The following is a 23130-nucleotide window of genomic DNA, read 5'->3' on the forward strand; positions in this document are numbered from 1 at the left end:
ATCTAAATGCATGCACTTTTCTAATAGTTGAATGTACACTTCACTCAATCTGTAAATTTTCATTTCCAACCATTCTAAATTTTACCCATTTATTTCGCCATTTCAGTACTCAAATAACGGCAGTTTACGCTAAACAATACTTCCTAATTTAAGACGGCTTTTCTTAGCTATCAAATTGCAGACCAATTTTCTACCCTGTTGATAAAACTTAATTATAATCAAAGTACTGAATATTATTTTTCTTTTCTTTTTCCTTATGTCTGTTTTGCACTTTTAGGCTCATCTTTAAGAAAACAGGACAATCATTCTAGTGCGAATAATCAACATGCTTAAATATTCATGCTTACACTAAATCATCAATTCAGAAATAATCATGCCTTAAATTGGATCAAAGTTTTAGGGATATTCAAAAATTTCCAAAGAGATTTTTAGCTTGAAAAAACATTTAGTGAAGAATAGAAGCAAAGGGACCCTCTAAATAGAAAATAACTTGTCATGCAACTTAAATAAAATGGTATCTCTGTATCTTCTTGAAATCCCTCTCCCAGAATTTTGAATTTCTTTGTATCATCTTGTAAGTATCAACTTGCCTCCCATACACAAAAGTACTCCCAAATATTTCCACATGCAAAATAGCAGTGTTTTCAAGAACAATAACTAACCTTGGGGAGGGTATCTTTATACTGACACTGTTTGAATGCATCACCAAAATAATCTGCAGCCTGATTAGCCAATTTTGCTATGATGGCATCTTTCATTTTATCTGAAATAAAATATAAAATTAAGTATTATAATTACAAAATGATTCAGTTGAACATAAACAATGACTACAAGTTTGTACATTCCTCTAAACATATTCTTACTGGAGCCGGAGAGATAGCATGGGGGTAAAGCGTTTGCCTTTCATGCAGAAGGTCATCGGCTTGAATCCAGCTTCCCATATGGTCCCCCGTGCCTGCCAGGAGCAATTTCTGAGCATAGAGCCAGGAGTTTCCCCTGAGCACTGCCGGGTGTGACCCAAAAAACACACAAAAATATATATATATATTCTTACTGAAAAAAAAAATCAATATTTTGGCATAAAATTTATTCCATATGCAAAATTTAAAGAGTCAGGAAATATATTAATGGTTGTCAGGGATTGAGAGAAAGTGGCATTAAGAGTGACAGCTATGGGGTCCGGAGAGACAGCACAGCGGCGTTTGCCTTGCAAGCAGCCGATCCAGGACCAAAGGTGGTTGGTTCGAATCTCGGTGTCCCATATGGTCCCACATGCCCGCCAGGAGCTATTTCTGAGCAGACAGCCAGGAGTAACCCCTGAGCACCGCCAGGTGTGGCCCAAAAAAAAAAAACAAAGAGTGACAGCTATGGGGCCAGAAAGATAGCATGGAGGTAGGGTGTTTGCCTTTCACGCAGAAGGTTGGTGGTTCGAATTCTGGCATCCCATATGGTCCCCTAAGCCTGCCAGAAGCAATTTCTAAACATAGAACCAGGAGTAACCCCATAGCTGCCAAATGTGACCCAAAAAACAAAAACAAAAAAAGAGTGACAGCTAGGGGACCAGAGAGAGAGCACGGAGGTAAGGCATTTGCCTTTCATACAGAGGTTGGTGGTTCAAATCCCAGCATCCCATATGGTTCCCTGAGCCTGCCAGGAGCTATTTTAAGCATAGAGCCAAGAGTAACCCCTGAGCACTGCTGGGTGTGACCCAAAAAAAAAAAAAAAAAAAAAAAAAAAAGCTATTAATAGCTTTTAAAAGCTATTAGGGATGGGGCTTCTTTACAGGGTGATATTTAAAATAAGACAGAATAGGTGCCAGAGTGATAGTGGCAGCCGACGTGGGTTTGCTCCAAGGCACTCCAACTGATCTCCAGGAGCATCACCAGGAATAATCTCAGAATACAGAGCCAGTAGTATGCCCTATGCACCTCCAGGTATGGTCCAAAAGCCAAAGCAATTCAAATTTTCAAAATAAAAATAAGATAGAAGCAAAAAAAAAAAAAAACTGAAAAGAGGGCTGGAGAGATAGCATGGAGGTAGGGTGTTTGCCTTGGATGCAGAAGGACGGTGGTTTGAATCCCAGCATCCCATATGGTCCCCTGAGCCTGCCAGGAGCAATTTCTGAGTGTAGAGCCAGGAGTAACCCCTGAGTACTGCCGGGTGTGATCCACCCCCCAAAAAAAAAAATGAAATGAGGGGCCAAAACAATAATACAAAACCTCAAGCCTGCCAGGATTTACTTCTAAGTGCAGAGCCAGGAGTAACCCCTTAATGCCACAGGGTATGGTCCAAAATCAAAACAAACAAACGAAAAACGACAGTGATGATTCCAAACTTAAATATATACTAAAAGTCAATGAATTGCACACTTGAGCTCCAAAGAATGGAGTTAATGCTTTGCACGGTCAAGGACACACAAGGTCAACTGGGTCACAAAGACACAGACGACATGGCATTTAGCCCTGGTGGCCTGCTGACCCCAGAACCATCAAGCCAAGTAGAGCTTGGAAGGTCCAAGAAAATCAACTAAACAAAAACCTAAATTTTAATATATGAATTGTATATAGATAAACAGATATAAAAATATATATAAGCTATTGCTTTAAGAAAAGATCTCAATTGTTTCCACATGATGTCTAGTCCAATCTTTCAATTTCTTTGCACTTATATATTTAGTCTATATTTAAATCTCCTAACTTACATGTCATACAATAGTTTTTATTCCTCACTCATAGGACAAGGGAGCACTCCATCTTGCCAATTAGGTCTAGTTTAAACAAGACCCTAACATTCACATTTAGACCACCCTACATTATCATATAAGTCACCTTATTTTCTTTATAGTAATTACCTACTTTTAAAATTATCTTGTTACTTTAATTTATTGCTTATCATCTCCCCCATGCTATACGTCAGTTTTCTGAAATAAAATGTTTATCTTTCTATTTCTCTACTTTTTAGAACTTAAAAAAGTGACTAGCACACAGTAAGTAACTGTACATAAATACAATTCCAAATTTTTTTTGCATTTTGGGCCAAAGGTATAGTACAGCAGGTAAGGTGTACTGAGTTCTCCAGCATCCTATTATAGTCCCCAAAGCACTGCCTAGTGTGGCCCAAAACTAAACATTAAGTTTTAAATTTAAGAAAATTGCTGCCCAAAAAAATAAAAATAAAAGAGAAAATTACTGCCCATTACATTAAAAAAAATAAAAACTTCAAGCATAACCTACATTCACTTATTTTTTGTCATTATTATATTAGGGTCCCCTCCCAAAAATGCTCTGGATAGAACCCAAGACTTCTACCATTTGAGTTGTATCTGTGAACATAATCTATGTTCTTAATTGTTTCAATCTGGGGCTTTATTTACTCAACAGTGCAGTGCCAGGGATTGAGGTCAAACCTTTAGGACAGAAAAGCAGCTTTCTAGCCCTTCAGGGGTCCTCAAACTTTTTACACAGGTGGCCAGTTCACTGTCCTTCAGACTGTTGGAGGGCCAGATTATAGTAAAAACAAAAATTATGAACAAATTTCTAGGCACACTGCATATATCTTATTTAGAAGTGAAGAAACAAAATGGGAATAAATACAATATGTGGCCCGCGGACCGTAGTTTGAGGACCATTGCTCTAAGTCATCCCCCTGACCCCAGCCAACATCCTTAAAATTGTGTTTCTGTAGCAACTTAAGTTCATAAAAGAAAAACTCGGGGCCGGAGAGATAGCATGGAGGTAAGGCGTTTGACTTTCATGCAGGAGGTCATCGGTTCGATTCCCGGAGTCCCATATGGTCCCCCGTGCCTACCAGGAACAATTTCTGAGCCTGGAGCCAGGAATAATCCCTGAGCACGGCTGGGTGTGACCCAAAAACCAAAAAAAAAAAAAAAAAGAAAAGAAAAACTCAAATTTTTTAGTAATTTATGTGTCAAGAAGTATGCTCCGCAATTAATATGCTATGATCATCTTAAAGATATGTAATTCCTTTCACATGCAAGAAAATTAAAACCAAATTAAAATTACCTCTTGTAGCTTTTAAAAAAAATACTTCTTGGGCCTGTGCCAGCATAATAAGACTGAGGGTTCCAACAGTATCAGGAGAGATGTCCACAGTAGGCTCTCGACTTAAGGCAGATAAAACCGTCTCTTTAATATGTAAAAAGGCACCACTAGCAAACTGGAGGGAAATAGAAAATAATGGTTTTAAACTTTAAAGGATCTCAGTACTGTTAAGGCAAAATCACGTCAAATATTAACTCAGCTGATTATGACATTCAACTATTTATATAAAATTAAACCTATTAGCATTAAGGGAATTTTCCTGAAATACTAGAGAGAGAGTAAAAGATTAGATGGCAGAAAAAAAAGTCAGTCTCTGAAATGTTCTTATGCTGATCCATACAAATACCTCTCAAACTACTGAACATGTTAAGCTATGGGGAAACAAATATTACAGTTTTCCAAGCTGTAGCAGTAATAGCCACTGCTCACAGTTGCTACTTGACTTTCCAAACTTGCTGGTAAAATATCCGAAGTCTTCTTCTCAATTATATATTATACTAAGCTTAGTACTAAAATTAATTTTGCTTTTATCAAACAAATTACACTGAGAAAAAGAAAAATCATTTGGGGGTTAAAAAAATGGGTTTGGGGCCGAAGTGATAGTACATCAGGTAGGTTATATGGTCCCCCGAGCCCTCCACAAGTGATCCTGGGCACAGAGCCAGGAATAACCCCTGAGCACTGCTGGTGTTGTTCAAAAACAAAAAACAACAAAAAATGAGTTATTTGGGACTGGAGCAATAGCATAGCGGTAGGGCGTTTGCCTTGCACTTGACTGACTCAGGACGAACCTGGGTTCGATCCCAGTGTCATCCTGTATGCTATGAATAACTATAAATCACAGTGATTTAGTGCACATATTTGAAAATAATTTTAAGTAAAAATACATAAAATTAATGTATGCATTTCTTAATGAAGCTATTAATTTAAAAAGAGATTTACCAAGAATTTAATCTACCACATAAAAACATATTGAACAGGGCCGGAGCGGTGGTGCAAGCGGTAGGGAACATTTGTCTTGCACACACTAACCTAGAACGGACTGTAGTTCTATTACCTGGCGTCCCAGGTGGTCTCCCAAACCAGAAGCAATTTCTGAGCGCATAACCAGGAGTAACCCCTGAGCATCACCGGGTGTGGCCCAAAAGCCAAAAGCCAAAAAAAAAAAAGTATTGAGCAGCTGAGTCAGAGCAATAGCGTAGCAGCAGGGTGTTTGCCTCGCACACAGCCAACCCAGGACAGACCCAGGTTCAATCCTCAGCATACAGTCCCCCGAGCCTGCCAGGGGCAATTTCTGAGTGCAGAGCCAGGAGTAGCCCCTGACTACTGCTGGGTGTGGCCCCCCAAAAAAAAAATGTATTGAGCAACCTAAACGTTAACAATCCAACTTAAATGTACAGATCTGTTATACTAGCAGGCCAGAGGATGGTGGGACAGGATGCAATGTACTCTAGGTTCATTGGTGGAGGGAGGTCGACACTGGTGGTGGAAATGGCCCTGAACTCAATGTATATATCTGAAATTCAACTATGAAAGACTTTGTAGATCAAAATGGTTTCAATAAACCATTGGGGCAGGAGAGATAGCTCAGCGGTAGGGCATTTGCCTTGCATGCAGTCAACCCAGGAGAGACCTGGATTTGATTCCTAGCATCTCTTTTCCCCTGAGCCTGCCAGGAGCAATTTCTTTTTTTTTTTTTTTTTTTTTTTTTTTGGTTTTTGGTTTTTGGGCCACACCAGGTAACGCTCAGGGGTTACTCCTGGCTATGCACTCAGAAGTTGCTCCTGGCTTGGGGGACCATATGGGACGCCGAGGGATCGAACCGCGGTCCATCCAAGGCTAGCGCAGGCAGGCAAGGCAGGTACCTTACACCTCTAGCGCCACCGCCTGGCCCCATGGAGCAATTTCTGAGCACAGAGCCAGGAGTAACTCCTGAGCTCTGTTGGGTGTGGCCAAAAACCCCCCAAAAATATGTATCGAGACTTAATTATGACAGGCACTTTGCTAGGAGGTGGGCATTCAATGATTAAGGAGGAAAAGCTATTCTATAGGTACCTTGCCTGAAGGTTTCAAAGAATTAGTCAATCCAGTAAGAAGACATTATTACTTTTCAAAAATACCATCTGCATGTAGAAAGAGCTAGAAACTTAAAAGCAAATCATTTTCAATTTAATCAACTGAATGTTATTACATAGAAACTTCTGTTCTGCATACCTGATAATGTTTAGCCGCGATTTTCAGTCCTTCATCATTATCCAGGTTCTGTTCTGCTGCAATTTGGCTAGCTAAGGCTGCACAATTGAATAACACACAGCTCTTTTCATATCCTAAGCTTGCAAGAGCTGTAAAAAAATGAAGAAAAAAATGAAGACAACAGAAACAAGCTCCCAAACCTTTTTTTCACATTAAGTATGTTCAAATCTAATTAGATGCCAAACATTTTTCCAAAACACAATCCCTATAGCTTAAACTATTAAAAAACATACAATCATTTTCTTCCCTTTACACTTACTCTATTAGACTCAATGAAGTCATTCCCATGTGACTTGAATTCAAACACAATTTTTTAATTTTCCATCTCAAAAATTACTAGGGAAGGAACCACAACAAATATAAAGGGAACTGGTCGTTCTGGAGGACTGTGTGCTGAAAGGAAGTCAAATGATATGCATGATAGCCATCAATAATACAGTAAACCTCCAGGACTAGTGGAGGGAGGGAGAAAAAGAAAGATGTGTACCTGCCATGCAGGGCAGACGAAAATAGACATAAATGCACATAAACATAAAGGGACTGATATTGGAATGTTGTATGTCTGAATCTCAATAAGTATTCTGTAACTTTGTAATTAACAGTGATTCAGTTAAAAATGTTTTTTCAAAGTTTTTATCTTCTAACCAAATTTGAAACACTTCTTCAATACTACAAACCTAAGCCATCCCAGGGAAGCCAGAAGTGTGTAGGGCACTGGGACAGACCCAAATTTATCCCCAGAACCTTATATAGTCCCCCAACCTCAGAAGAGGTGACCGAGTGCAAGCCAGGAGCAAACCACGACCACCACCAGGACCAAGGTATTCAATCTCTGCTGGCATGACATGCGACCCCTCTGATCCAGCACTGAAGGGGGACCTTGTGTTCGTTGGCAGTACCAAGTTGAAGCAACACTATTGCACACACCCCAAGACACACACACACACACACACACACACACACACGTACAACTCCAAAAAGCATCAGTCACACTGAGTGCTTATGAAATGTGTACCCAAAGAAGCAAACACTGGATTCCCTTGAGCTGAAGCTCTGTTCGCTAACAGACCTTATATTCAATGTTGCAGCGTATTTTAGATGGGAAAAACAAATGTAATTTGTTTCTGGCATTATAAAATCACACAATATTCTAATAAATGTATAGGCTATGCTATATCATGGCATTATAAAATGACATTTAAGTACTGATATTTGCCTAATGAACTATCTATTCTTTTTTTGTTTGTTTGTTTTTGTTTTTGTTTTTGGGCCACACCCGGCGGTGCTCAGGGGTTCCTCCTGGCTGTCTGCTCAGAAATAGCTCCTGGCAGGCACGGGGGACCATATGGGACACCGGGATTCGAACCAACCACCTTTGGTCCTGGATCGGCTGCTTGCAAGGCAAACGCCGCTGTGCTATCTCTCCGGGCTCGAACTATCTATTCTTAATTATTTTTCTTGTACTTCTTTTTTTTTTTTTTTTTTTTTTTTGGTTTTTGGGCCACACCCTGTGACGCTCAGGGGTTACTCCTGGCTATGCGCTCAGAAGTTGCTCCTGGCTTCTTGGGGGACCATATGGGACACCGGGGGATCGAACCGCGGTCCGTCCTAGGCTAGCGCAGGCAAGGCAGGCACCTTACCTCCAGCGCCACCGCCCGGCCCTTTTCTTGTACTTCTTCCAAACGGTATTGAGTTAACTTATCTCACTGAAGTAGTAACAAATTCACCTTCTCACTCACCAATTTGTCACAGGAGCATTATAAATCCTTTTATGACCTGCCTCTCTCAGCATAATGCTCCCTTTGTCTCCAAACCTTTACTGTAAATATTCTAAAATAGACAATCCACATTTTTTTTTCATTTCCTCACTTTTGATACATCTGTCAGTCAGCAAACATGCACCTTGGCTTCTAGCCATGTCCTCGAAAAACGTTTCTCATTGACAGCAAACCCAGTGACTTATGTCTTGACCTCAACCACAATGACGCTGACCCAGGCTATTCCAAGCAGGAAAAACAGCAAATCACCTTGATGTTACTTATTACCTGGGGAGGGGAAAGGTCCGCACCCAGTGGTTCTGAGGACCAAACCCAGACTCCTACTCCTAAAGCATACACTTAGCTGTGCTCTCATTTGGACCCTTAAAGACATAGTAGAAATACTAATTCCAGTGTCATACTTGGCGTTCTGTATAAACACACCTAGCCTTGCTCTTTAAGCCCATGTTCTCCCTTGAGCATACCTTGCTTGCTTGCTTCAATAATTCTTTGCTTGCCCATTTCCATTCTACAGAAGCCTGTGTTCTCTCTTGAACACACACGTCTCCTTGTCCCTCCCCTCACATCTTTCTAAGTGGGTTTCAATAAAAACTATCTTGCATCTCAAAAATGAAGTAATTTTTTTGTTTTTTGTTTTGGGATCACACCCAGCAGTACTCAGGGGTTACTCCTGGCTCTGCACTCAGAAATCACTCTTGGCAGGCTCAGGGGACCATATGGGATGCTGGGAATCGAACCCAGGTCCATTCCAAGTTGGCCATGTGCAAGGCCTTACACTATGCTATCTCTCCAGCCCCTTAGATCATTTTTTTTTTAAACACACCTGTTAGAATTACTGTTGGCTACCGTGACCTGACTCAGTGGTTACTTTTGCAAAACTCCCTGCCATTTTTTCAGTGCTAAGTGCTGTCTGCTATAAGCCCCTAGCCAACAGGAAAAAGGCAACCATAAAAGTAATAAAGTAACTTCTCAGCCCAGGGGAGGAAGACACAGCCTGATACCATGGAGCCAAATAGCTCACATTCCTGAGTTAATAGCTAGACCCCATTGCCCTATGCAACAAAGCTTGCCCCACCATAAAACCTGCTGAGAGTTCCGGAAAGTGGTCTGCAGACCCTACCCAGGGTCATAGAGCAATTCCTTGAAAGCTGCTGATCTAGCAGGACTTGCAAGATTGTCTCACTGCCCTCCTCCCTTCTGGAAAATGATTTACTTTCTTTGTTTCCCCTAACCTATACTGGGCTTATACCTTATTTGGAATAATGAAGCAGTTTGCGGGCCAAACGAATGAGTGACATTGCCTTTTGCCTGCCCCCCTTTACCTTGTCTATATAAGAGAGTGCAAACTCATATTAAAACGCCTTTGAACAAAGTTTGGTCTTGGGCCATTTTTTACTAACCTCTTAGATTTTTACAGGTGCGGTTTTGATCTGAGCTACACAAAATAAAGGTGCGGCTGTCCGTAAGCCTCTCGACTGATCCCCGCTGGCCGGGCCCCCCTGGGGGGCTTGCAGGCACCTGCAAATTACCTCTAGAATTAGAGGTCTATAAGATCTCCGAAATTCTCCCATTCAATTCACTCTCTTTATTTTCCTAGTTTCTCAAGTGGCTGAAATCTTTCCTGAAGCTCATTCCCTCACATTGGCTTTCATACTTTTCCCAATCTAGAGTCTAGCAGAGGAGATCAATTTATTATAATTTAATGAGAACTTTTCTGAAATTAAATCTCTATTTCCAAATGCTACAAAGAAATTTTTTTCTTTCTCTTTTTTTTGGGGGATTGGGGGGTTGGACCACACCTAGCAACGGTCAGGGGTTACTCCTGGCTCTGTGCTCAGAAATCGCTCCTGGCAGGCTCGGAAGACCATATGGAATGCCAGGGATCAAACCCAGGTCTGTTAGTTAATGAACCTATAATCTGCAATATTTTAAATTGTATACATTGTATACAATATAATCTACAGTATTTTTAAATAGTTAACAGTCTTGGCAACAGAGATACAAAGTTATTCTAATTTGGTAACTAGGATAGTGACTGGCAGGCAGAGGCACTCTACAAATATATGAAAACTGATTAAAAATTGAAGCTTAAAAAAATAAAACATAGGGAGCCAAAACAATAGCACAGCAGTAGGGCATTTGCCTTGCACACAGCTGACCTGGGTTCAATTCCCGACATCCCATATGGTCCGCCAAGCCTGCCAGGAGCAATTTCTGAGCGCAGAATCAGGAGTCACCCCTGAGCACTGCCCGTGTGTCCCAAAACCCTCCCAAAGCATATAAAACATAGGAGGTAAAACAATAATACAGTGGGAGGGCATAATTCTTTTTTTTTTTTTTGTGGTTTTTTTTGGGCCACACCCAGGGGTGCTCAGGGGTTACTCCTGGCTGTCTGCTCAGAAATAACTCCTGGCAGGCACGGGAGACCCTATGGGACACCGGGATTCGAACCAACCACCTTTGGTCCTGATCGGCTGCTAGCAAGGCAAACACCGCTATGCTATCTCTCTGGGCCCGAGGGCATAATTCTTATAGAAGGCTAACTCAGATTCAATCTCTAGCACCCCATATGAATGCCCTGAAACCAAGAAGAGCATAATCCCTGAGCAGAGCCAAGTAAGCACTAGGCCAGCCAGGTGTGGCCCAAAACACAGGAAGTAAATTAAAAAATGTTTAAATAATAAAATGTAAAAGCTATGTTATTATTGTAGTTGCTGAATTCTGATCACTCCTGTAATACTTGGGGGAATGTCCATTTGCCAGATATCAACTCTGTCTAATAATGTGACTCTTTTTAAGTCATTGCCCTGGCCAGAAAAGACCTTTATCATATTCAAAACATAGAAGAGCAATTTTCAAAACCTGAAACAATGCCATGATTATACAGACTAATTACGTACCCAATTTTACAGATCCTCCAAAAAGTGATCCTTTGTCAAAAGCGTCTTTCCAGGTAAATGTCAGGCATATCTAGATAGAAAGAGAGAAAATTAAAAACTTAACTTCACAGACCTCATTACATCCTGAGTATCTTTTCCAAGAAACATATATAGTGAGAAAAGGATGAACATTTCAACCTACTAAAACATCATTTTTCTCTATTCCTGGACCATAGTATTTTTCAATAAAATACTGGCACAGAATTAATGCAAAGACCACAGTGACTTTGTAATTGTATCAATATAGTTTCCTCAAAAACATACTGCATTTCTCACCTTTATAAACAAGCACTTAATGACTATAAAGTCAGCCAAGAGAAGCAAGAGCAAAAATACTAGCGGTATCCATGAAGATAAAAATTACAATTATTCGGGGCCAGGAAGGTGGCGCTAGAGGTAAGGTGTCTGCCTTGCAAGCGCTAGCATAGGACCGACCGGACCGCGGTTCAATCCCCCGGTGTCCCATATGGTCCCCACAAGCCAGGGGCAATTTCTGAGCGCATAGCCAGGAGTAACCCCTGAGCGTCAAACGGGTGTGGCCCAAAAACCAAGAAAAAAAAATTACAATTATTCTATGATGACAGAAGTAGAAAATTTCCCCCTGGACAATGGGTCTAGATATTGATTTATTTCTTTATTTGGTTGATGATTATGTATCTACTTTGTGAAAATTCAAGCTATATGTGAGAAATGTTCACGATTCTGTTTATGTTATGTTATATAAACAAGTTTAAATATAACTTTAAAAAATACACCTTAACTCTACTTCTAAAATATGTACATCTGAAGATGAACAAGAACTTAGTCTTAAATTATGCATTTAAATCCAACTTTTTAAAAAAATTTTAATGCTGAATTATAAAAATTCTCAAAGACAAAAAAATTAACAAAAATATGAGGGGCTGGATGGCACAATGGGTAGGGCATTTGCCTTGCAAATGACTGACCTTGGTACAATCCCTGGCATCCCATATGCCAGGAGTAATTTCTGAGCTCAGAACCAGGAGTAACCCCAGAGCATCACCAGGTATAACTCCCCCCCCCAAAAAAAAAAGAAAAATAAATAAATAACCTCCATATACCTCACAGTACCAATTAATTTTATAAATTGTCATTGGTTTATCCACTCTCCTCCTTCTCTGCCTCCTGCTTTTTGCCAAATTGGGGGAAGAGGCTTTGGTCACACTAGCAGTATTCAGGGGCTACTCCTGGTTCTGTGCTCAGTGGTCACTTCCTGGGGCTCAGAAGACCAAATGCAATAAAAATAAAATAAAACCTGTTTCAGTCACATGAAAATAAAGTCCTTTAACCCCTGTATCATGTTTCTAGACCCTACATACAAATTTTTTCCTAAAGTATTTCAAAACAAATGTAATTTTACCTATAAAAATACCATCAACACAAGAAAGGTTAAAGGAGAAAAACAGTACAATCCCCTAGGAACTCCAAAGGATACTTCCTAGGGGAGGGATGTTGGGCGGGATGGACAAATTCCCCTTTCTGCATGAGCTACAGTAACTAAAGGCCGCCACCTATATTCTCTGTCAGAAATAGCCCAGCTCTGCAACTGAATCTTATCAAACTTCCAAGCCATTAGATTTGTTTTAGATCTATAAATCCAGGACACCTCAACATCTTACAGTAGTGTCAGCCCAGAAGTATCACAAGAAATCTGATGGAACAGTTACATAGTGAGCTACAACCTCAGTGAACCTAAACAGTAGCATAGAAGGCTCAACAAGCACCACAGCCCAATAAATCCTTAAACTCTGACTTTCGTAACACCGTGGTGAGATATAACAATCATTTAAATTGACATGTGTCAATCTAAGTTTTGACAATTCCATTTATCTTTGTATTGTAACAAGCCATCTAATGTAAATGTTTCCCTGCATGGAGGTAGGCAATAGTGGGAGATGGGAGACTGGGGACAATGGTGAAGAAAAGGAGAACGTCAACTCGTGGTGGGTTTGGTGTTTGAATATGTATTTATTATTATAAAGAACTCGGTAAATCACAGCGGTAGAATAAAATTTAAGGGGGGAGAATGTTTAAAGTGTTCATCATATTTCAACATTTTAAAATTTAGAAACATGACACTCATTATAATCTTTAAGCAAGTCTCCCAAGAAAAGTATAAAAACTCATCAGCTGGGGTCAAAGCATTAGTAAAGCAGGTAGGGCATTTGCCTTGCACGTCACCAACCCAGGTTTGATCCCTGGCATCCCTGACTAACGCCTGAGTGCAGTGCCAGGAGTAAATCTCTGAGAACCACCAGAGGCCCAAAATCAAAAAACTTTTTATAAAAAAATAAAATCAACATTTTCAGTATCTACTATTTGCAATTTTATATAAACATAATTTGAGCCAAAAATTCTTAAAAAACCTAAAATTTTCTGAATGGTATGATTTTCCTAGTTCTATAAGAACTAAGTGCAAGGAAATCATACGTTACATTAAGTCAATAACCCTATTAATAAAAACATGCATTTTAAAATAAATAATGCATCCCATCCTCTATATAAAATATATCGGCGGTCCTCTAACTACAGCCAGCAGGCCACATATTGTATTTGTTCCCGTTTTGTTTCTTCACTTCAAAATAAGATATATGCATAGGAATTTGTTCATAGTTTTTGTTTTTACTACAATGCAGCCCTCCACTGTCTAAGAAACAGTGAACTGGCCCCCTGTTTAAAGTTCTGAGGACCACTGAACTACATGAAAGTAATAGAAATTACAATATGATTCCCGAGACTTCTCAAAACAATTTATATAAAATTTATATTTTACAATCTACTTTAAAATTTATATTTATTTAAAATTCATATAAAAGTCTTTAATTTATCAAATTCCATAAAAACCTAAAATAGGACAGAGTGTCAGTGCAGGAATTAGGATCCTTGCCTAGAGGACAGGAACCATAGTACAACGAACAGGTAGGGAGCTGGCCTTCCCTTGACTGACAAATTTGATCCTCTACAGCAATATGGTCCCCCAAGTCTGTCAGGATTAAGCCCTAAGCAGTGCTGGGTGTGGCCAAAAATAAAAGATGCTCGCCTTGCGTGTGGACACACCTGGTGCCACATATGGTCCTCTGAACACCTCCAGGAATAGCCACACCTTTACACAACTGGTATGACCAAAACCTCAAAACCACCCAAAATAAACGAATACCATTTTTTTTGGGGGGGGGGGGGTGTTTCAGCCACACCTGGTGACGCTCAGGGGTTATTCCTGGCTATGCGCTCAGAAATCACTCCTGGCTTGGGGGACCATATGGGACTCGGGGGAATTAAATTGCAGTCCATCCTAGGTTAGCATGTGCAAGGCAAATGCCCTACCACTTGCACCACCGCTCGGCCCCAAAAGTATCACCATTTTATTTAATAAAACCATGGGTAAGGAGAAAAGAAAAGAGGAGGAAGCAGTGACAGTGGCTAAGGATGTGGTTCAATTTGTAAAGCAGATGACTTACTTAGAGGTGTCAATGCCTACACTTGATCCCAGATAATCTCGTGTTCATGCTCTAACATTCTCACAACTTGTATAAATTCATGTATATCTGAATGTATAAAAATATGTGATATACTTACGCATGCTCACATCTAATAAAGCAACTGTAAAAAAATAATACCATGGTGGAAAGAAATGGGTGATTTACTATATACACATTTTAAACAAATTAAAAGTAATGACTTACTTGATTTTCAGAAAATGGGAATTTGGGTTCAATGGAACAGATCTGATCATAGTATCTAAAAAACAGAAAAAAAGTTTAAATTACCGAACCTAAATATTACACACATCTACATAAACACAACTGGGTAAAAAGTATACTAGAATTACTCATGCTTGCTTTGAGGGGCCCACAAACCAAGTCCAATCATTTTAAAATAAATGAACAATCTATAAATGTAAGTTATGAAAAATGCATACCAAAAAATGCTAAGCAAAAGACTCCTACCACCAAAGAAATACATTTATCAACTATTCTGATAGATGTAAACTAATGTCTCCTCCACCAAAGAAAAGCCCTTGGGGAGGGGGGCTGGATGGCTTTGGAACAAACCTGGTGATGCTGAGGGGACCGGAAGGATGTGTAGTTATTTTTAGCGATGTTTCTAAAAACCTATGGGTACCATGAACTGAACCCAAGACTCCAACATGCAGAGCATGGTCAACAGCCCTTTGGACTCCCCAGCCTTCTTGGGTCTGTTGGGCACTGGTGGCCCCCATTACCACCAAGGTGGCCTATGATGTAAATCACATGCTTGGACTGAAGCTACTTCAGTTGGAGCTGAAGCAACTGTCCTGTTGGCTAAGAATTTCCAGTGGGACAACGCAAACCACCTGAGGCTCTCCTGAAAAGGCAAAAATACTGGTCTGATAAGGCCAGAGTAAGAGGAGAACGATAGGGTGCTTGCCTCACTCAGTCAACCCAGGTTTCATCAGAGGATCAACTACATATGATCCCCGAGCCCACCAGGAGTAATTCCTAAGCACAAAGTCAAGAAAGCATTGGCACCAGGTGTGGCCCCAAATCCAAAATGAATAAAAACATGTTGACAAGACATTGTCAAACACAATGTTTGAGTGTCTTTGACTATCTCCAACACAACTAATTTTGCAGAGCTACCACCTTTTCTTTCGTTTAAGCAATTAATTCAAATGTTTCTAAATCAAGCTCCTTGTTTTCTTTTCTCCTATACAGCTGCCAAATTAGTATAAGTACCTTCTCACCAGGATGAAGTGTAGACTAGCAAGGGATGGGTATGTGTAGGTATGTGTGCTAACATTTCCTACATGTGAATGTTGAGAGCCCAGAAGCCTAACACCACAACAAGAAGCACACCTAATGCACAAAGAAACATTAGTTCTGCATCAAAAAGAGCCAGAGCCCCTTAGAGAACGAAATAGCTGACTCCACAGCTGAACTGAAGCAATTCAAGATTCAAGCCCGAAACATTCTATTATGCCAGAAAAGTTAGGAAAGCACTTGAGGGGCCAGAATAGTCGAGCAGGTAAGGTCCTTACCTTGCAAGCAGCTAACCAGGGTTCAATTTCCAAACACCACATATGGTCATGGTGACATCACATGCCAAGAGCAATCCCTGAGCACAGAGCCAGGAGTAATCCCTAAGCAACATATACCACCAACAAACACCAAAAACCAAAACAAAAACCAAAACAAAAAAAAAAACAACTAGAAAAATGAAGACATCAAAAAGAACATAGGCATTCATTTTAAAGAGCATCTAAAGGGGGGGCCGGGCGGTGGCGCTAAAGGTAAGGTGCCTGCCTTGCCTGCGCTAGCCTTGGACGGACCGCGGTTCGATCCCCTAGTGTCCCATATGGTCCCCCAAGCCAGGAGCAACTTCTGAGCACATAGCCAGGAGTAACCCCTGAGCATTACCGGGTATGGCCCAAAAACCAAAAAAAAAAAAAAAAAAAGAGCATCTAAAGGGGGCCGGAGAGATAGCCTGGAGGTAGGGCATTTGCCTTACATCCAGAAGGACAGTGGTTCGAATTCCGGCATCCCATATGATCCACCGAGCCTGCCAGGGGCGATTTCTGAGCATAGAGCCAGGAGTAACGCCTGAGCACTGCTGGGTGTGACCCAAAAACCAAAAAAAAAAAAAAAAATAGTAATAATATATACATATATATATAGAGATAGATAGATACAGAGAGAGAGAATGAGAGAAAGAGAGGGAGAGAGAGAGAGAGAGAGAGAGAGAGAGAGAGAGAGGGAGAGAGAGAGAGAGAGAGAGAGAGAGAGAGAGAGAGAGAGAGAGAGAGAGCGCATCTAATGGGGCCCAAGCATAAATAGCACAGCAGATAGGACATTTGCCTATCATGCAGCCAACTCAGGTTCAATCCCCAGCATCTTATATGGTCACCCCAAGCCTGCCAGAAGTAATTTCTGAACCAAGAGTAACCAGAAAGACCCGGGTGTGGCCAAAAAAATAAAAAAAAAAATAAAAAAAAAAAGAGCTTCTACTAAGCAAGTCAAGAATAATTTAAACCAAAATAAAATAAGAACACTTTATTTTCTAAAGTAAATAGAGCTCAACCCTACTAAAAATTGCCAACATACACAGGTGTAGGAAAGAACCAGGTTTTCATCATAGCATGTTATCTGATTCATGTAAGATACACAACTGATAACAAAATATGAAAGTTTCATGGAAATAGATCACACAAAATAGAATACGACACATGTCTAATAATTGCCAAAAAAAAAAAAAAAACCACTAGTAAATATACTAATCAATGATAAAGAAACCTGTCAGATAACATCTTAGCCAAGTGAGGTTATAACATCAATGGAATGAATCAACATCATGTTCTCTCTCACAGACACTAGAAAGAACACAGCAACTAGTTTGGTAGCTAGTTCTACTATCTCACAAGTACGTACTCGCCAAGAGTGCCAAGACTGACTGGGCTGGGAACTAGCTCCAGTGGCAGAGTACATACGAAAGGCTCTGAATTAGATCCTTGTGCACTGTGAACACTGCCAGTCAGTTCTCAAGGCCCTGTACTTTGCAGGGTGTGTCCCGAGTGACTGACAAGCTCCACCAGCCTGAACACCACCAATTAACTCCAAGCCTAGCTCTGCTGTTTGGCTCCAGACCCTCAGAAAAGTGTGGCCTCTATTTATTAAGAAAAAAAATTTAATATCAAGGACATGGCAAACAAGAATATTTGAGTGACTTAAAACAACCCTAAATTTGAATCTTTCTTTTTCTCTCAGGACCACAGAGTGTGGCCCAATATACAAATTAAGAAAAAAAAGTGCCGGAGAGATAGCATGGAGGTAAGGCATTTGCCTTTCATGCAGAAGGACAGTGGTTCGAATCCCAGCATCCAATATGGTCTCCCGGGCCTGCCAGGAGCGATTTCTGAGCATAGAGCCAGAAGTAACCCCTGAGCGCTGGCCAGGGTGTGACCGAAAAACCAAAAAAAAAAAAAAAAAGGAGCACCACTGGAATTATTTTGCCCGCGTGGTAACGCTAAAGGTAAGGTGTCTGCCTTGCGAGCCCTAGCCTAGGACGAATCATGGTTCGATCCCTCGGCGTCCCATATGGTCCCCCAAGCCAGGGGCGACTTCTGAACGCATAGCCAGGAGTAACCCCTGAGCGTCACCAGGTGTGGCCCAAAAACCAAAAAAAAAAAGAAAGAAAAAAAAGTCAGAGGCTGGAGCACAGTGGTAGGGCATTTGCCTTGCATGTGGCCGACCCATGTTTGAGACCCCGCATCCCATATGGTCCTCCAAACCTGCCAGGAGTGATTTCTGAGCAGAGCCAGGAGAACTCCTGAGCGCCGCTGGGTGTGGCCCAGAAACAACCAAACAAATAGAAAAGAAAAAAAGTAAGACGTGGTGGTATACTTAAGTTACCCTAACCCAGGGGTCTGCAACCTTTAATTTAAGGCAGAAAGAGCCACTTGGACTCATTCCCAAAGGAAAAAAAATAACCTGGGAGCCGCAAAACCACCGAGACATTTAAAACTAATGTAGCACTGCATACATTGTTTCTTATCTTAAAGCTAGATACAGGATCATGCAGTTAGCTGTCTGAACTGAAGAAAAAAAGAACTTTTTCACTTAACAATGTAAAATATATTTGTGCCAATTAACAGCCAATTAAAATATTTAACTGATACTGCTTCCAGCCCCCTGCGATAGATCCTGTTGTCAGAGCCACTGCAAAGCTTCCAAAGAGCCACAAGTTTCCGACCACTGCCCTAACTAACCCCACTAAAAAAGCAGGGAGAGAGAAGAGAAAAGAGGGAAGGGAAAAGAAGAGTTGCAAGTTTTAAGAAACGATACACAGAAATGATTCAAGATAGACGGTTGGTTTCTGCAACAGCCTTAGTGCCCAGGAAGTTCTGGCATTTACGCTTAGGGAAATTTAAGAAATAAAATAAGCAAACGAAGTTCAAAAGTTCTCAGCAGAACACCATCAGAACCACTCCCAGAAATCTGCCTGCTTCGGTGGCATTTGTCAAAGGAGTTTCCTTCTAAACAACAGCTGGTTTAACTTCATAATAGAACCATTTTTACCTAATCTGATCTTGATATCAAGGGGTCTTCTCCAGGCCGCTACAGTTACAGTCGCCTTTTTTGCCAAGAAGCAACCCTCTCCCCAATCCATACTCAAGGATGGCTTTGCCCTCTGAGGTATGGAAAAGTGAAAGCCACTTGAGCAGTCACTCAAACCAGGCCATTCAATTCGCCTATTTCTCCCCATGGTAAACAGAGACAGCAAGAGGCCAGCTGAATCAGAGACCTGCCCGTGAGCGGTCTTACTCTGGCATTAGGATGGGTATCCTCACCCAGAAAGACCGAGCAACACAGGGCCCACTATCATTAGAGATCACCGCCAGGCTCCACTTGTCCACTTCTCCCAACAGGGCAGCGGGTGGTCTCCAATGACCAGGAAAGAGGCAAAACTGAACATTTCACATACTGGCCTTGGACAAACTCATCTCCCACTTGCATGCTAACATGCGTCCGTGTTAGACACGTTCTATGGGCCCAGCTTACAAGGTACGGGTGTGGTTGTCAATCCCTATTAATACAGTTTTTAAGTTGGGGGGCTTGATGCCACACCCGGCAATGCTCACTGGCAGTTCCTCCTGGCGGTGCTGGAGTGGAGGTGGGAACGCAACCTAGGCTGGCCAGTGTGCAAAGCAAGCTCCCAGTCATGTGGTAGCTTTGAAGTCTACTAGTGCAGGGGAAAGTTCGCAGCGGCTTCCCACAGCTAGGCGGCGGGGCAGACGGCACCACTCCTCCTGTCCTCCGGGGCAAGCTGGCAGGAGACGCCCCAGAAGTAGCCCAGGCAGGGCCGGCTTGGTGGTGAACTTCGGAAAGTGACTCACAGGCTGGGCCTTGCGAGGGCAGGAGAAGTGACCCGACCCAACCCGATGGCCCATTCCTTTGGGGCCTCCGGGCCTCCCACTCCTCTCCCTCACCCTCACCCTGACGGCCCCCATCCCTCGCATAGGGGTTAGTAAACTGGAAGGAGGAAGCAGGCAGGGGCTCTAGGCCCAGCAGGGCCTGACCTCAACCCTCTGCGCGTGGGTGGAGCACAGTGGCCTGTGGGAGGCGGGGACAGGAAGAACAGGGACCACACCTAGGAGGGGGGGACCCCTCGAGGCAGGGTGGTGTCCCGAGGGGGAAGGGGAAGGGGTGGGAAGGGGATAGAAGGTGTAGGAGAGGGAGAGGGGATAGGGGAAGGGGTAGAGAGCATGGGGTAGGAAGAGGGGGATAGGATAAGGGAGGGGATAGGGGGGAGGAGAGAGGGGAGAAGGGGAGAGGAAATGGAGGGAGGGGGATAGGAGATGGGGAGGGAATGGGGAGGGGGATGGGATGAGGGAGGGGACGGGGGGGGGGGGCAGAGCTAAGGGGAGAGGGAGGGGGATAGGAGACCAGGAGGGAGTAGGGAAAGGGGTGGGGAAGGGAATAGGGGAGGTGGATAGGGGCATAGAAAGGGGAGGGAATGGGGGGGGGATAGGTGAGGGGAACAGAGGTTAAAGGGGGAGGGGAGGGAGTGAGGGGTGGGGGATGGAGAAAGGGGAGAAGGGAGGAGATGGGGAGGGGTAGAAGGAGGGGCAAGAGGGAGAGGGTGGGGGTAGAGGAAGAGGCGCTAGGAGACAGGGAGGGAGGAGGAGAGGGGTCGAGGATGGGGGAGGGAACAGAGGGGAGGGGAATAAGAGATGGGGAGAGAGGAGGGGTAGGGGGAGGGATAGGGGATAGGAGAGGAGGAGGGGTTTGGGGTGGGGGATGAGATGGGGAGGGAGGGCGGGGGAGGGAATCGAGGGAGGGGATAGGAGATGGGGAGGGGTGTGGGATGGGGGATAGGAGAGGGGGAGGGAGGGGAAAAGGAAGGAGGGGAGGGGGGAAAACAGGAGATGGGGAGGGAGGAGGGGAGGGGATAGGAGAGGGGGAGGGTATGGGGGAAGGGATTGGGGGGAGGGGGAATAGGAGAGGGGAAGGGAGGGTGGGGGAGGGAATCGAGGGAGGGGATAGGAGATGGGGAGGACGTAGGGGAGGGGTGTGGGATGGGGGCTAGGAGAGGGGGAGGGCGGGGAGGGAATAGGAGAGGGGGAGGGGAGGGGGGAGGGGGAGGGCGGGGGAGGGAATTGAGGGAGGGGAAGGAGTAGGGGAGGGGTGTGGGATGGGGGATAGGAGAGGGGGAGGGGATTGGGTGGGGAGAAAGGGGGGATGGGCGGGGCACATGATGGGGGAGGGAAGGTGGGCGTGGCCGGCCGGGTCGGGTCGGGGGCGTGTCCCTCCGCGCGTCGGTCCGTCCGTCCGGCGCCCCCGTCCCCGCCCCCGCCCCCCGCACCTGAGCATGGGCTCGAGCGCGGCGTCGTGCTTGTCGAGCGGCCTCCCGAGCGCGGCGCGGCGCAGCTTGCTGAGCTCCTCGGCGGCGCGGCAGTACTGGGCCTGCTCGTCGCCGCCGCTCGGGTAGGTCTGCTGGATGAACTTGACGAGCGGCTTGGCCAGGTCCACCTCCGACGTCTTCTTGAGCTGCACCGACACGAACGTGGCCATGGCGCCGGCGGGGCGCGGGGGGCGCGGGACGGGACGGAGCGGGCGGGCGGCGGGGCGGACGGGCGGACGCGGCCTCCGCCGGCGCGGCCCTGGCTGGTCACTTCCGGGAGCTGCCGCGCAGGCGCGCTGACCTCGCGGCGCACGCGCGGGCGCGGCGTCACGTGACGCGGGGGCGGGCGCTGTGGCTGCGCGACCCGGGGGCGGGCCCTGTTGCTACGCGACCCGGGGGCGGGCCCTGTGGCTACGTGGCCTGGGCGGGGCTCCGAGCGGTTCACCTGGCTCTGGCCCTGCGGGCTGGTCTCACCTTTGGCGCGGTTCTTGTCCTGGTGCGTGTGACAGATAGGCCAAAGCCTGCTTGTGAAAACACTTGAGAGAAGGCTTTTCCACTAAGGTGAACTTAAATTACTACCTGAGACTGGAGGAAGTGTTCAAAAAATGACCAGGGAGAAACTCCAACAGAGGATGCCAGGCCCTGGAAGCCTATCTCAAGGTGTTTTTGTGCAAGGGCACAGACACTTTTTTCATAAAAAAAACAATCACAAGGCACACCCCCATTACAAAATGTTAAAAAAAAAATTAAAATTTTAAAATGTTAAAAAAAATTAAAATTGGGGCCGGGCGGTGGCGCTGGAGGTAAGGTGCCTACCTTACAAGCGCTAGCCAAGGAACGGACAGCCGTTCGATCCCCCGGCGTCCCATATGGTTCCCCCAAGCCAGGGGCGATTTCTGAGCACATAGCCAGGAGTAACCCCTGAGCGTCAAACGGGTGTGGCCCAAAAACCAAAAAAAAAAAAAAATTAAAATTAAAAAAGATTAAACTCTATGCCTATATTGACTCTATAGAAAGTAATTCTCTTGAATAGGAACCCAACACAAATCGTTAAATTCACTTTTATTATGAAATAATCTAATGATTGGTCTATTTGTGAGCCGAAGCCGCATATGACAGATAAAATTGGAATTTTTTTCCCACGACTCACTAGTTGAAAAACGCTGATCTAGGCTGTCTCATGCTCAGGGAGTTGTCAAAAACTAGTAGAGGAGTGAGATTAAACTTGGAAGCATAAGCACACATCTGATCCTTAAAAATCTTGGTAGATCAAACGAAATAATATTCTGGAGGAATGGCAGAGACTAGAATGGACCCCTAAGCAATAGTGACATGATACAATCAGTCAGGTACTGTATCTCTTGAAGGGATGAGGTATGCAGTATCTTTTATGATATACTCCTTTCCATACACGCAGCCAACAAGTTTGATCTCTAGTACCACATAATTAACTCTCCAAGCAATATCAGGTGTGACCCAAACACCCCCATCCCAAATAATAAAATAAATAGTTCTTGCCCAACCAATACACTTATTCACCAAAATCTCACAGATACCAATATACTCCAGGCCAAAATAAAAGTGTTTTTTTTAACTTGAGTTTGAAGCAGGGAGGCAAAATAGGTAATTTTCTTGCTAATTAAATTTGAAGTTAAGTTTGAAAATACTTTTTATCCATTGGGCTGTAAAAGGCACATGGTC

General features: G+C 43.5%; 1 protein-coding gene across 2 annotated transcripts in view; it reads right to left on the minus strand.

Moving 5' to 3' along the window:
- PDCD6IP (programmed cell death 6 interacting protein) overlaps positions 1-21614 on the minus strand; it is a 55493-nt gene extending 33879 nt beyond the window's left edge. For both annotated transcript variants that reach the window (XM_049766392.1, XM_049766391.1), the window contains exons 1-6: positions 21391-21614; positions 14736-14790; positions 10993-11062; positions 6276-6403; positions 4023-4176; positions 663-763 (exon numbers count right to left, since the gene is read on the minus strand). In XM_049766392.1, the coding sequence (XP_049622349.1) occupies positions 663-763; positions 4023-4176; positions 6276-6403; positions 10993-11062; positions 14736-14790; positions 21391-21599 (717 nt within the window). In that variant the 5' untranslated portion in view covers positions 21600-21614. The remainder of the gene's footprint in view (positions 1-662; positions 764-4022; positions 4177-6275; positions 6404-10992; positions 11063-14735; positions 14791-21390) is intronic.
- Positions 21615-23130: the final 1516 nt, after the last annotated feature.

The sequence above is a fragment of the Suncus etruscus genome, chromosome 20 (assembly GCF_024139225.1).
Source record: "Suncus etruscus isolate mSunEtr1 chromosome 20, mSunEtr1.pri.cur, whole genome shotgun sequence".
Classification (NCBI taxonomy): Eukaryota; Metazoa; Chordata; class Mammalia; order Eulipotyphla; family Soricidae; genus Suncus; species Suncus etruscus.